Consider the following 13,884-nt stretch of genomic DNA (forward strand, 5'->3'; position numbering starts at 1 on the left):
AAGTGCGTTCGTGGGTGCGACAGTTTAATGAAGGCAGAACATCGTGTGACAACAAACTGAAACAACCTCGGGCTCGCACAAGCCGGTCTGACGACATGATCGAGAAAGTGGAGAGAATGGTTTTGGGGGATCGCCGAATGACTGTTGAACAGATCGCCTCCAGAGTTGGCATTTCTGTGGGTTCTGTGCACACAATCCTGCGTGACGACCTGAAAATGCGAAAGTGTCATTCAGGTGGGTGCCACGAATGCTGAGGGACGACCACACGGCTGCCCGTGTGGCATGTTGCCAAGCAATGTTGACGCGCAACGACAGCATGAATGGGACTTTCTTTCCGTCGGTTGTGACAATAAATGAGACGTGGATGCCATTTTTCAGTCCAGAAACAAAGCGCCAGTCAGCTCAATGGAAGCACACAGATTCACCGCCACCAAAAATATTTCGGGTAACCGCCAGTGCTGAAAAAATGATGGTGTCCATGTTCTGGGACAGCGAGGGCGTAATCCTTACCCATTGCGTTCCAAAGGGCACTACGGTAACAGGTGCATCCTACGAAAATGTTTTGATGAACAAATTCCTCCCTGCACTGCAACAAAAACGTCCGGGAAGGGCTGCGCATGTGCTGTTTCACCAAGACAACGCACCCGCACATCGAGCTAACGTTACGCAACAGTTTCTTCGTGATAACAACTTTGAAGTGATTCCTCATGCTCCCTAGTCACCTGACCTGGCTCCTAGAGACTTTTGGCTTTTTCCAACAATGAAAGACACCCTCCGTGGCCGCAGATTCACCAGCCGTGCTGCTATTGCCTCAGCGATTTTCCAGTGGTCAAAACAGACTCCTAAAGAAGCCTTCGCCGCTGCCATGGAATCATGGCGTTAGCGTTGTGAAAAATTTGTACGTCTGCAGGGCGATTACGTCGAGAAGCAACGCCAATTTCATCGATTTCGGGTTAGTAGTTAATTAGAAAAAAATTCGGAGGCCTTAGAACTTGAATGCACCTCGTAATATACTACAATGCACAAAAAACTGTGTTTCTCTGTTATTATTTGTCCTTTATAATAAAATCGTATAGCAGTTTATACACTTTTTAGTTTTTGTTGCTAAAAGGGTTTGAATGTTTGTATGCAAGGCATTTCCAGAGATCATCAGATGCTGTAATAGTTTCGTGGTTTCTTGAAACCTGCTGTGGTAGCCTAAGAAAATAAGATTATCATCTTCCTCAGTGCCGCATTTATTTGAAGGAGACGTGACCACGCTGAGGCGGTAAAGGTTTTGCCGTGATTGAAGCGAAGTCATGCCATTGTTACTATATTTTTATGTTGCATCTGTAGTTCTGGTACCGAGGAGAGCTTGGGTGATTAGGCAACACGGCTCCATAGTGTCTCCCTTTAATTTCTTGAGACTGTTGGAGATCTCCATTCCATCGGGCCCTGATTATAATCCTTTTGTTGTGTAGAGTGTCGTCAGGTGTCATTTTATCATATTTCACTGGAACAATGCATACAGCTTCCTTGGACACAATATCTACTTTTTCAAGTCCTTTTGTTCGGCTGTGCGTCTTATTTTGGTGATAAAGCCGGCGCAGTGCACACGGCCTACCGCGCAGTGGGGCCTACTGGTTCTCCTCAGCCCAAGTAATGTAGATTTATGACTGGTTACTGCGGTGCTTCGGTTTTATACTTGACATGGCCTAACTTTGGCATGCAATAGTTTTGTGTCACTGGTTTCTAAAGAAGGCCAAATTATTTTGGCTGAAACCTGGGTAAAGATTGGTTTCTATTTGCAACTGAGGCTGAAGTGTTACATGTTCAATTATCACAGTTGCTGACAGGGCTGCACAATGTCAAAAATTCGTTGCGATTTTCTGACCCCCAGACCCACCCTGTATGTGTTCACATTTAGACATCCGGCGACATGTCGATTCATCACTGAGGACGACAGGATCCAGAAAACCTTCATCGTCATGCACAAACATTTCATTTGAAAAGTTGGCATATTGCCCGTAGTCTGTAGGAGTTAGAGCATGTAACAGCTGCAACAGATAAGGACATCGTTGTAAGCGTATCATTAAAAGTCTCCAAAAACACGTCACTGGAATTGCTAATTGACGTATTGCCTTACCCACTGATTTCTTTGGGCAATGCGTGAAAGACTCTCTCAGTCGTTCATCACGTTCTTGATTCACTATTAATGGTCCTGCACTCTTCCCTTTGCAAATACAGCCAGTGTCTTCAGACTGATGATACTATCTACAGTGTTATTAACACTTGGAGGATTACAATAGAACTTAATACGGAACGCACGTTGTAGTCTAACAACACATTTACTCTTTGCACCAAGAGCTAACAGTTCACTAATTGTCATCTTTGCTAAAAAAAAAAAAAAATGTTCAAATGTGTGTGAAATCTTACGGGACTTAACTACTAAGGTCATCAGTCCCTAAGCTTACACACTACTTAACCTAAATTATCCTAAGGACAAACACACACACCCATGCCCGAGGGAGGACTCGAACCTCCGCCGCGACCAGCCGCACAGTCCATGACTGCAGCGCCTTAGACCGCATTTTTTTTTTTTTTTTACCAGTTGAGAGAAATCCTTTATTGTTAGAAAATTCTTCAAAATTCATAACATAAAATAATTTTCAAGGAGGAAAAGCTTTCCTAAGAAAGGGCACGATCTCCACCAACTTCATTTACTTCCATTTCTGCTGAAGCTTCACTTGGAATAAGGCGAAATACCTGCTTATCCCATCCACAGGTGTAAAATGATGTGTCCCTTTGATGCCATGCGATACCACGAACAAAGTCCTTGTGACGGTCGTCAGAATAGATTTCTGTTGCTGTGTCGCTCTTAAAGTCGAATACTTTTACTTCTGTACTTTCAGCACAGGCTGCCAACAGATCATGGCAACTGGAAAACCTAAGTTTATAGACAGGTCTGCTAAATACAGTCAATGTATCCAGAGGTTGCTTCGGGTGCCGAACATCGACAGTAAAAATATCACCAGTTGTGGAACCAACAACAACAAACTCAAATTTTAGTGGCCGCCAGTCTACTGAAGTGAACCCTATATCGCTGAACAAAACTGAAGATGGTTGGGACTTCCTCGTGTCCCACAATAGTGCTGTACCATCAAGAGAAGTTGATGCCAGAAGGCATCTGTCCATACGACTAATTGTCACTGACGTCACATGATGTGCGTGAGCAGGTCTGTATGTATGTTCTGGAGGTAGTGTCTCTATATCCCATACCTTTATACTGCAATCAAAACTTCCTGAAACAACCTTCTTCTTATCGTTAAATGTTGAAAGGGAGCTAACACTATCATCATGCTCGCAAGCAGACCCGAGGCATGTATCCTCTGATTCAATCAAGGCGAGTACTTGGCTCTGTGCACTATGGGACTTAACATCTATGGTCATCAGTCCCCTAGAACTTAGAACTACTTAAACCTAACTAACCTAAGGACATCACACAACACCCAGTCATCACGAGGCAGAGAAAATCCCTGACCTCGCCGGGAATCGAACCCGGGAACCCGGGGGCGAGTACTTGAATAACACCCGAGTCTTCATCAACAACAATTTTATACTTATGCGGGAACTTCCCATCGCACACACTCGTCTCACGATCAACGCCTGTTAGACATTTATACACATCTGGCGTTAGTTCTGCATCCTCAGAATACCACAACGAGCCACACCAAAACCGCCCCGTTAATTCTGAACATCCAAGTAACGTAGATCCATCTTCAGCAATTTCGACGATATCTAAATATTTTGCAGTACCTGTAACAGGTTCTTGCTGCAAGTGGCGACAAGCTTCCGCATTCCGATTAGGCTCTACTTCGTACAGCCCTGCGTCTGTCTCTATTCCCAAAAACGCCCCTCGGCTAATCCCGCGCGGCATCAACTTTGCTATCAGCGCTTTCTAACGGAAGACGTAGGAAGCACTGCATGCACACTAATACACGAACAAAAATGTCTGAGTTGCTTCTTCATTTGATGTACCAGGAGGTTAGAGTTCAGCTACAGAGGTCCAATGAGGGCTGTAATTATCGTGTGGCAGCGAAACTTGGTAAATATGCTAATGAGTTAATGTGGAGTCGATTTTACGCTGGAAAAAAAAATTGTTACGATTTTGGCCACCAGTTGCAAATCTAGCGCTGGGAACGCGGGAAAGACATGTAGAAATATTTTAGAACAGGACGTAGGCAGGAAAGGTCAAACAAGTGAGAAATATATTATGTTTCCAGAATGAGATTCTGGAAACATCCCCCAGGCTGTGGCTAAGCCATGTCTCCGCAATATACTTTCTTTCAGGAGTGCTAGTTCTGCAAGGTTTCGCAGGAGAGCTTCTGTAAAGTTTGGAAGGTAGGAGACGAGGTACTGGCAGAAGTAAAGCTGTGAGTACTGGGCGTGAGTCGTGCTTCGGTAGCTCAGATGGTAGAGCACTTGCCCGCGAAAGGCAAAGGTCCCGAGTTCGAGTCTCGGTCGGGCACACAGTTTTAATCTGCCAGGAAGTTTCAGGTATTATGTTGATTTCATTGTTAACTGCACTCACACAATTTGTTCTGTATGGGCACTGGAGACGTCAACGACATACTGTATATGACGTGATGAACAGTTGCTCGCAGCAGTTCTGGTGGAATGTGGGCAATGTGTTTCTGTATAGTGTCTTTCAAATCAAGTAGAGCCTGAAAGTGTCGCTGGTAAGTGTGTTCTCTTAAATATCCCTAGAAAAAAGGTCACGTGGATTCATATCAGGTTATCTTGCAAATAATGCATATGTAAAACCTCTGCAGACAAGACGTTCGTGGAAGGTGGCATTAAGCAGCTCTTCCACTGAGCGAGTGACATGAGGTTCTGCCCATCTTGCATGAAAACAGTGGTTTTCGCACGGATGTGCTCTTCCAATGCAGGGAGCACAGGCTGTTCAAGGAGTCCCGATAACGTACAGACGTCACGGTATGCCGTTAAGGCCCTCTGGGTGTAATATCTTCATTGGCGGACGGACCGAAAATAAATATGCTTGTAATTCCACACAACACAGTACCACACGGCAATGGCTCTTCCTACACAACACGCGGTTCAACAGTACCTAAAATTCGACAGCTCTGCGCATTCACTATAGCTTAGGGGAAAATTTGCGTCGTCAATCCATAGAATATGGCCCGGCCACATGTCGTCGCTTTGATACGTGCGAGAAAACGAAGAACAAATTCAGAACGTTTCTGCGTATTATGAGGTTTCAATTGCAGCATCGTCTGGATCTTGTACGAACTGCAGTGTAAAGTAGACAGCAAAACTTACCACACTGTTGAACATGGGATGGACAATTCTCGCGATACTAAACAAGCACTAGCAATACCAGAGCCCACACCAACCTGACTCGTGTTTTCGAATTTCATTATCATCTTCTTTAAATCATTTAACAACGAGTCTCTCCTCAGACCTTTCAGTCAGCGGTACACTCTCAATATAGCACTGTTCACATAAAACAGTTTCATTAACGACACACGGTCTCTGTTCTTGATACCCATACTGTTCACTCACGTTATGGCTTGCCAGATGATAGCATGCTGTCATAGAGACATGTATAGCGCCAGGCTTGTACCTGGTGGCCAAAATTGGTATTAATTTTTTTTCCAGCGTAAAACGACTCCACATTAAAGCATTACTATTTCTACCAATTTTCGCTCCCATACGATAATTACAGCCCACATCGGCTGCACTTTAATTATGACCACCCTAGTTTATTTATAATTGTAAGTTGAATGTAATAAATGCAACAAAGCCTTAAAACCGCGATATTAATTTACAAACACCTGGTATTATGATGGCTTCATCCTTATAAAACTGGAAGGGCAAGAGGGTGGGGGTTGGGGGGGGGAGGAGGCGCATGGGTAAGAGGGCGGGGGTGGATGGCATTTTGCACAGCAGCTGTAAAAATATTATTCATCTATAACTAAAATGCCTTTTTCGTGGTGCAGTGTTGGTTTTTACTAACGCAGACGCTTTTTGATTTTGAGGAGACAGGAGTCTTTAACTGCTGTCGTGGAATAGTATACAGTTTAAGGTTTCACAAGTATTTATCTTATATTTAAAAGAGCTATCGTGCTGATGGTTTACGAAAAAGAAATAGCCCTCAGAGCTAATTTTACATTTCCTGGCGGCTTCCGTGGTTTGTCACCAGGTGGTCACAGGCCGCAATCGCAGCAGGACTTCACTAACGTAGATTTCCGGCACATGCACTGCGAAATCGTTTTGCAGGCCAATACAGTCATTTCCAATTGGCCTCTGCCAAAAATTCAGAACACTTCATCTAAAAATTCATAAAACCATTTGGCACTTAGAGAACAAAATAATCAGATAATCCAGCAGTATTGTACCCAGTATATAAACAGAAAGACTGCGAGTGCTATGCTTACTAACGATAAAACTGGCATCAAAGACGGAATCATTTCTTTTACATAAAACAACATTTCAATAGCGAATTAAATAAAACACATCTACGGTTTTTAAACGGCATAAGCATATAATTATGCTGTTTCCTGTTGCCTGGTCGACAAGACTGAAGACAAGTGATAACAACAACGTTAACGTCGAGGTAACTAGAGAACTAGCAAAAAAGACTTTCACAATAAACAATAAAAGACACCTCATAAGAGAGTTGTCACACACATAATACAAAAGAAAAGAACACTCTTCCCAGTGATAAAGTTGACATGGGAAACATCTAACTGTTAACATTTTTAGAAAAAGAACAGTAGACCAATATGCCTGCAGGTGATCACAAAACTACTGTCACACAAACTCCACACCTCTCCATTTCCTCTGGTCCTATCAGCATAATCCTTACGTAGCCATGTGCACCAGCCTTCTGCAATTCCCCACCCTTATACGATCACTCACCCACTATCCTAACGTAATGTAAATCTCCTTTAAAAATGTACCATATATATATATATATATATATATATATATATATATATATATATATATAGGGAGAAAATACAAAATAGCAAAGAAAGAGTTGACGCTCCTGCTCACAAACGAAATAACTGACGACAGTCAAGCAGGTAATTCTCTTTCAAAACTACAACAGCTGTCGTAATGGTCACCAGTGAAGTGTTTAAACCATACAGTGCATGCAAAATAGAATCATAAACTAGCGGAAAACGGCCTCCCTCTCACGTAAAACGAAAAACTATCTGCGATACTAAAAATCAGCTTTACAGAACAAAAAATTTGTTCTTTTATAAAATTTTCGAAACTTTTGCATATGACGACCAAATTTAATAGTTCTAATAGTAAAATTAAAAGCATCTCGTTGACAGTTAAAAACATAACTGGAAAGTCCTTCATGGACCGAGTGGTTTATTTAATAAAGATAATGACAAATTCATAAATGACATCATCCGCAACATATTTAGAAATGAATTACACACATTTAGACTAGATACAAACAGTTGTGAAAGACAAACAGCTCTGAGAGTTGTAAGACGAAAGAGGGGCAGTAGAGGGGCAATAAGTACCAGTCTGAATGGCAATGACGGGGAAGGCGCAAATCAGCGAAAAAGGCGTATAGAAAGAGTTGTGGGGAAAGTGAGGGACGGCTCTAATATTGTCTTGTAACATGCAAGTGTGCCTGAACATAAATTAAACAAATAACGGGGAACCACTAAGTGATTAGTGAAGTGAAGCGTGTGCTGTTAGAAACGACCTCCATAACATACAGTACCTCTGTAGGATTATGTATATGAAACCTGCACGGATACCGTGCCACACTCTAAGTAGATGGCTTCTCGTACGATAACGCCACAACGTAATCTTGTGGTAATACGTTCAGAGAATGTAAATGCAGCTGTAGGAACACGAATTCTTCTCATTCGATGCTGGTAAAAAGGAGAAAGCAGAAAAGTAATGAGGTAGCAGAGAACAGAACATCAACAGAATGCGATGTATGATTTTAAAAGCTGATTACCACTTTATTTATTACATTAATTAGCTGGTTTACGCATTATATTCCTAATTATATATTTTTTGTTAAATTACGATCTGTAAGGTACAGCCCTTAGATATACATTTTTATGTTATTATGGGGATTACTCAGTTAAACAAATAATAACATTATGTGGTGTATATTCAATTAAATAAATGTATTTTATGACCTGCTTGAGGCACTCGAGAGGACAGGTTTTCGAAAGCAGTAAATAAAAAGCTAAAATTCACATACCAGACATTTCTGAGGATCAGTTCTGTACACTCCACAAATGAGAACACCCTAGTTTGACACTATCGGTAAAACTGAATTAATTTTCTTTGCTGATGATTATGCTATTGCAGATAAGGCGATCGAAAGTGCACAACCGTAACAAAGTAAATGAAATTTCAATAAAATCATTGGTTGGCTTTCAGGATATCGACTAACACTTAACACAAGAGATTCAGTACTATAGAGGGCAAGATACAATTACAATGGCAGTGAAAGATGGTTATGCAATGTGTAAAATTGAATGTGGGAGGCTTTGAAATTTGTATTTCGGTAAGATCTTGAACTCTACAGTGCAAATGTCAAACGGTCTAAGTACCAGATCTCATGTTCGACAGGAGAAACAAAAAACCACGTATCTCTTTTGTGCATAACTTAATTGTGTCCAAAAAATTGAGACAGTATTTTGATTTCACAAAATTATGCTACTTACATCATCACAGCATCAATTTACAAAAAATACTGAGACAAATGCGTAAATAAATGTTTTTGTAAAAATGTACTACGCGCTATGCCAGAGAACTGACTGGATCCAAGTGCCAAGAAAAACAAAAAAAAATGTTTTGATTTCAAGTGCCATTAACATCGATGAAGATGAAAGTTGTTGCTGTTGCAGTCTTCAGCCCTGAGACTGGTTTGATGCAGCTCTCCATGCTACTCTATCCTGTGCAAGCTTCTTCATCTCCCAGTACCTACTGCAGCCTACATCCTTCTGCTTAGTGTATTCATCTCTTGGGCTCCCTCTATGATTTTTAACCTCTACGCTGCCCTCCAGTACTAAATTAGTGATCCCTCGATGCCTCAGATCATGTCCTACCAACCGATCCCTTCTTCTAGTCAAGTTGTGCCACAAAATCCACTTCTCCCCAATTCTATTCAATACCTCCTCATTAGTTATGTGATCTACCCATCTAATCTTCAGCATTCTTCTGTAGCGCCACATTTCGAAAGCTTCTATTCTCTTCTTGTCCAAACTATTTATGGTCCTCGTTTCACTTCCATACATGGCTACACTCCATACAAATACTTTCAGAAACGACTTCCTGACACTTACATCAATACTCGATGTTAACAAATTTCTCTTCTTCAGAAACGCTTTCCTTGCCATCGCCAGTCTACATTTTATATCTTCTCTACTTCGACCATCATCAGTTATTTTGCTCCACAAATAGCAAAACTCCTTTACTACTTTAAGTGTCTCATTTTCTAATCTAATTCCCTCAGTATCACCCGACTTAATTCGACTACATTCCATTATCCTCGCTTTGTTTTTGTTGATGATCATCTTATACCCTCCCTTCAAGACACTGTCCATTCCGTTCAACTGCTCTTCCAAGTCCTTTGCTGTCTCTGACAGAATTACAATGTCATCGGCGAACCTCAAAGTTTTTATTTCTTCTCCATGGATTTTAATACCTACTCCGAACTTTTCTTTTGTTTCCTTTACTGCTTGCTCAATATACAGATTGAATAGCACAGGGGAGAGGCTACAACCCTAGCCTTTCGCTCTCTGTATTTTACCCCTGCCACCTTTAGAATTTGAAAGAGAGTATTCCAGTCAACATTGTCAAAAACTTTCTCTAAGTCTACAAATGCTAGACACGTAGGTTTGCCTTTTCTTAATCTTTCTTCTAAGATAAGTCGTAGGGCCAGTATTGCCTCACGTGTTCCAACATTTCTACGGAATCCAAACTGATCTTCCCCGAGGTCGGCTTCTACCAGTTTTACCATTCGTCTGTAAAGATTTCGCGTTAGTATTGTGCAGCTGTGACTTATTAAACTGATAGTTCGGTAATTTTCACATCTGTCAACACCTGCTTTCTTTGGGATTGGAATTATTATATTCTTCTTGAAGTCTCAGGGTATTTCGCCTGTCTCATATATCTTGCTCACCAGATGGTAGAGTTTTGTCAGGACTGGTTCTCCCAAGGCTGTCAGTAGTTCTAATGGAATGATGTCTACTCCCGGGGTCTTGTTTCGACTTAGGTCATTCAGTGCTCTGTCAAACTCTTCACACTGTATCATACCTCCAATTTCGTCTTCATCTACATCCTCTTCCATTTCCATAATATTGTCCTCAAGAACATCGACCCTGTATAGACCCTCTATATGCTCCTTCCACCTTTCTACTTTCCCTTCTTTGCTTAGAACTGGGTTTCCATCTGAGCACTTGATATTCATACAAGTGGTTCTCTTTTCTCCAAAGGTCTCTTTAATTTTCCTGTAGGCAATATCTATCTTACCCCTAGTGAGATAAGCCTCTACATCCTTACATTTGTCCTCTAGCCATCCCTGCTTGGCCATTTTGCACTTCCCGCCGATGAAAGTATCAGGTTACAATAGGACATTAAAGCAATCCGTAAAAATGAATGAGCCTCTCAGAACTAAGACTTTACATTTTTTGTAATTTTTTCCTCACGTTTTTGTCTCAAAACATTTGATAATTCCGACTTACTCCTTCTTGTATCAGTTATCTCTTGGCGCCTTATCTGTCTCCACAGGCAGCAGAAGGTTATGCTGTTGTATAACTTAGACTAATTACATTTGATTTGTCAGTATGATTTCAGACGCCTGAGAGTGCGGTTATGTGTGTGTGAGTTGCGTTTGCGTAAGTTTGTGTGTGTGCGCGCGCGAGCGTGTGCATGTGTGTGTGTGTGTGTGTGTGTGTGTGTGTGTGTGTGTGTGTGCGTGCCTGTGTGTGTGTGTGTGTGTGTGTGTGTGTCTGTCGCCTATTATTGACGAAGGCCTTACTGGCCGAAAGCTTTGTTTGTGACAGTGGTTTTTTGTGCCTATCTACGACTCAGCGTCTCCGCTAAATGGTGAGTAGCAACTTTCCTTTTCATAACATTGTTACGTTTGACTGAAACATGATACAACGTAGTGTAATGTTACCGACATATCCTGTACTAACCAAGTTTTTAATGCAATTTTCAGAAGTGTAATCGGAGTCGAAACCGACTTCGTGTTATTAATACGGTGATGCTACTGATTGGCGCAATTGCTGTGGCCATAAATACATGTTGCATGATCAATAAAAAAGAAAAGAACCTGCGTCATTTACAGAATTTGATTTTCAAAGCCCGACACAGTTAAAGAAATACTGCTCTTCTACGCTAATACTGGTGTTGAGATATTTACATTTCTTTCTATGGTGACGCATCACTTTGTTATCAGTGGACAAGCAGTTGGAGATTGTGTTGATCCAAAGAAAATTTGTTCTCTTCGTTAAGATTTATTCCATCTTCTCTCCTTATTTTCTAATCATATATAAGAAATAACATTTAATCATTTACCCTAGAGGGAGGAGGAATTATAACATTAAAATTGCAAATGATAATAAGTCCGTTTGTTCCGTCAGCACCTCCTCCCCGCTAAGTTTTAGCTGAATGATCTAAAGCAAGCGTGTCGCAAAGTATTGACACCGTACGCACTAGATTTTGGAAGTAGCAACTGCCGATCGGCTATTACGATAGCAAACATGTTGCCTTAAAATAGCTGACACCTGAGCTAAACTGAAATTCCGCCTATGAAAGACGGCAGCCGCCGATAACACTCCACATTCTGGCCTCGTTGAACATCCTCCAGCGGGTCCACGGCCAATTCGTAGATTTAGCGAGTTCAGAGTGAAAGAGTCCGCGAATACTTTTTTTTGATGGATGGGCGCATTAGGATATCAGATAAGAGACACCTTGCTTTACGATTGTGATGAGAAGACAGACACTTGATTTCTGATACGGTATGGTAAAACCGTCGAGAAGAATTAGAAGAAATTATTCGCAGGATTCAAGGGTAATTACTTTCTGATCTTTCCTGCGCATGGGACCACAGTCATACAGAAATCGACAGTTAATTGTTCATTTATTTTACACAGTTATGATTTCGGCCTTGTAGCCGTTCTCAAGTGCACACTGAAATGTTAAAATATGTCTGACCTGTCTCTGACATGTCATCGTCGGAAAAACATATTTCTGGTCTTGTAGATCAGTTGTATTACAGGATACGAGTACATATCGAAGATACATAATATGGGTGGCATAACGCTCAATTAAAAACCATTAACATATCCTATGGCGTATTTAATAGCTAATATATACCTGTGACCGGCATTATTCACATGATGATGTCAGTTGACGAGTAGAAGTTAGTGATGAATATACACTCCTGGAAATTGAAATAAGAACACCGTGAATTCATTGTCCCAGGAAGGGGAAACTTTATTGACACATTCCTGGGGTCAGATACATCACATGATCACACTGACAGAACCACAGGCACATAGACACAAGCAACAGAGCATGCACAATGTCGGCACTAGTACAGTGTATATCCACCTTTCACAGCAATGCAGGCTGCTATTCTCCCATGGAGACGATCGTAGAGATGCTGGATGTAGTCCTGTGGAACGGCTTGCCATGCCATTTCCACCTGGCGCCTCAGCTGGACCAGCGTTCGTGCTGGACGTGCAGACGGCGTGAGACGACGCTTCATCCAGTCCCAAACATGCTCAATGGGGGACAGATCCGGAGATCTTGCTGGCCAGGGTAGTTGACTTACACCTTCTAGAGCACGTTGGGTGGCGCGGGATACATGCGGACGTGCATTGTCCTGTTGGAACAGCAAGTTCCCTTGCCGGTCTAGGAGTGGTAGAACGATGGGTTCAATGACGGTTTGGATGTACCGTGCACTATTCAGTGTCCCCTCGACGATCACCAGTGGTGTACGGCCAGTGTAGGAGATCGCTCCCCACACCATGATGCCGGGTGTTGGCCCTGTGTGCCTCGGTCGTATGCAGTCCTGATTGTGGCGCTCACCTGCACGGCGCCAAACACGCATACGACCATCATTGGCACCAAGGCAGAAGCGACTCTCATCGCTGAAGACGACACGTCTCCATTCGTCCCTCCATTCACGCCTGTCGCGACACCACTGGAGGCGGGCTGCACGATGTTGGGACGTGAGCGGAAGACGGCCTAACGGTGTGCGGGACCGTAGCCCAGCTTCATGGAGACGGTTGCGAATGGTCCTCGCCGATACCCCAGGAGCAACAGTGTCCCTAATTTGCTGGGAAGTGGCGGTGCGGTCCCCTACGGCACTGCGTAGGATCCTACGGTCTTGGTGTGTATCCGTGCGTCGCTGCGGTCCGGTCCCAGGTCGACGGGCACGTGCACCTTCCGCCGACCACTGGCGACAACGTCGATGTACTGTGGAGACCTCACGCCCCACGAGTTGAGCAATTCGGCGGTACGTCCACCCGGCCTCCCGCATGCCCACTATACGCCCTCGCTCAAAGTCCGTCATCTGCACATACGGTTCACGTCCACGCTGTCGCGGCATGCTACCAGTGTTAAAGACTGCGATGGAGCTCCGTATGCCACGGCAAACTGGCTGACACTGACGGCGGCGGTGCACAAATGCTGCGCAGCTAGCGCCATTCGACGGCCAACACCGCGGTTCCTGGTGTGTCCGCTGTGCCGTGCGTGTGATCATTGCTTGTACAGCCCTCTCGCAGTGTCCGGAGCAAGTATGGTGGGTCTGACACACCGGTGTCAATGTGTTCTTTTTTCCATTTCCAGGAGTGTAGGTCACAGGAATATATTATCTGT

The 13,884-nt window shown here is 43.0% G+C and overlaps 1 protein-coding gene across 1 annotated transcript in view; it reads right to left on the reverse strand.

Moving 5' to 3' along the window:
- Positions 1-2,657: 2,657 nt before the first annotated feature.
- LOC126176480 (methylosome protein 50-like) overlaps positions 2,658-13,884 on the reverse strand; it is a 77,713-nt gene continuing 66,486 nt past the window's right edge. Inside the window, exons 2-3 of the mRNA XM_049923633.1 lie at positions 3,538-3,811; positions 2,658-3,368 (exon numbers count right to left, since the gene is read on the reverse strand). Of these exons, the coding sequence (XP_049779590.1) occupies positions 2,668-3,368; positions 3,538-3,811 (975 nt within the window). The 3' untranslated portion in view covers positions 2,658-2,667. The remainder of the gene's footprint in view (positions 3,369-3,537; positions 3,812-13,884) is intronic.

This window comes from Schistocerca cancellata, chromosome 3 (genome assembly GCF_023864275.1).
Source record: "Schistocerca cancellata isolate TAMUIC-IGC-003103 chromosome 3, iqSchCanc2.1, whole genome shotgun sequence".
NCBI classification, from domain to species: Eukaryota; Metazoa; Arthropoda; class Insecta; order Orthoptera; family Acrididae; genus Schistocerca; species Schistocerca cancellata.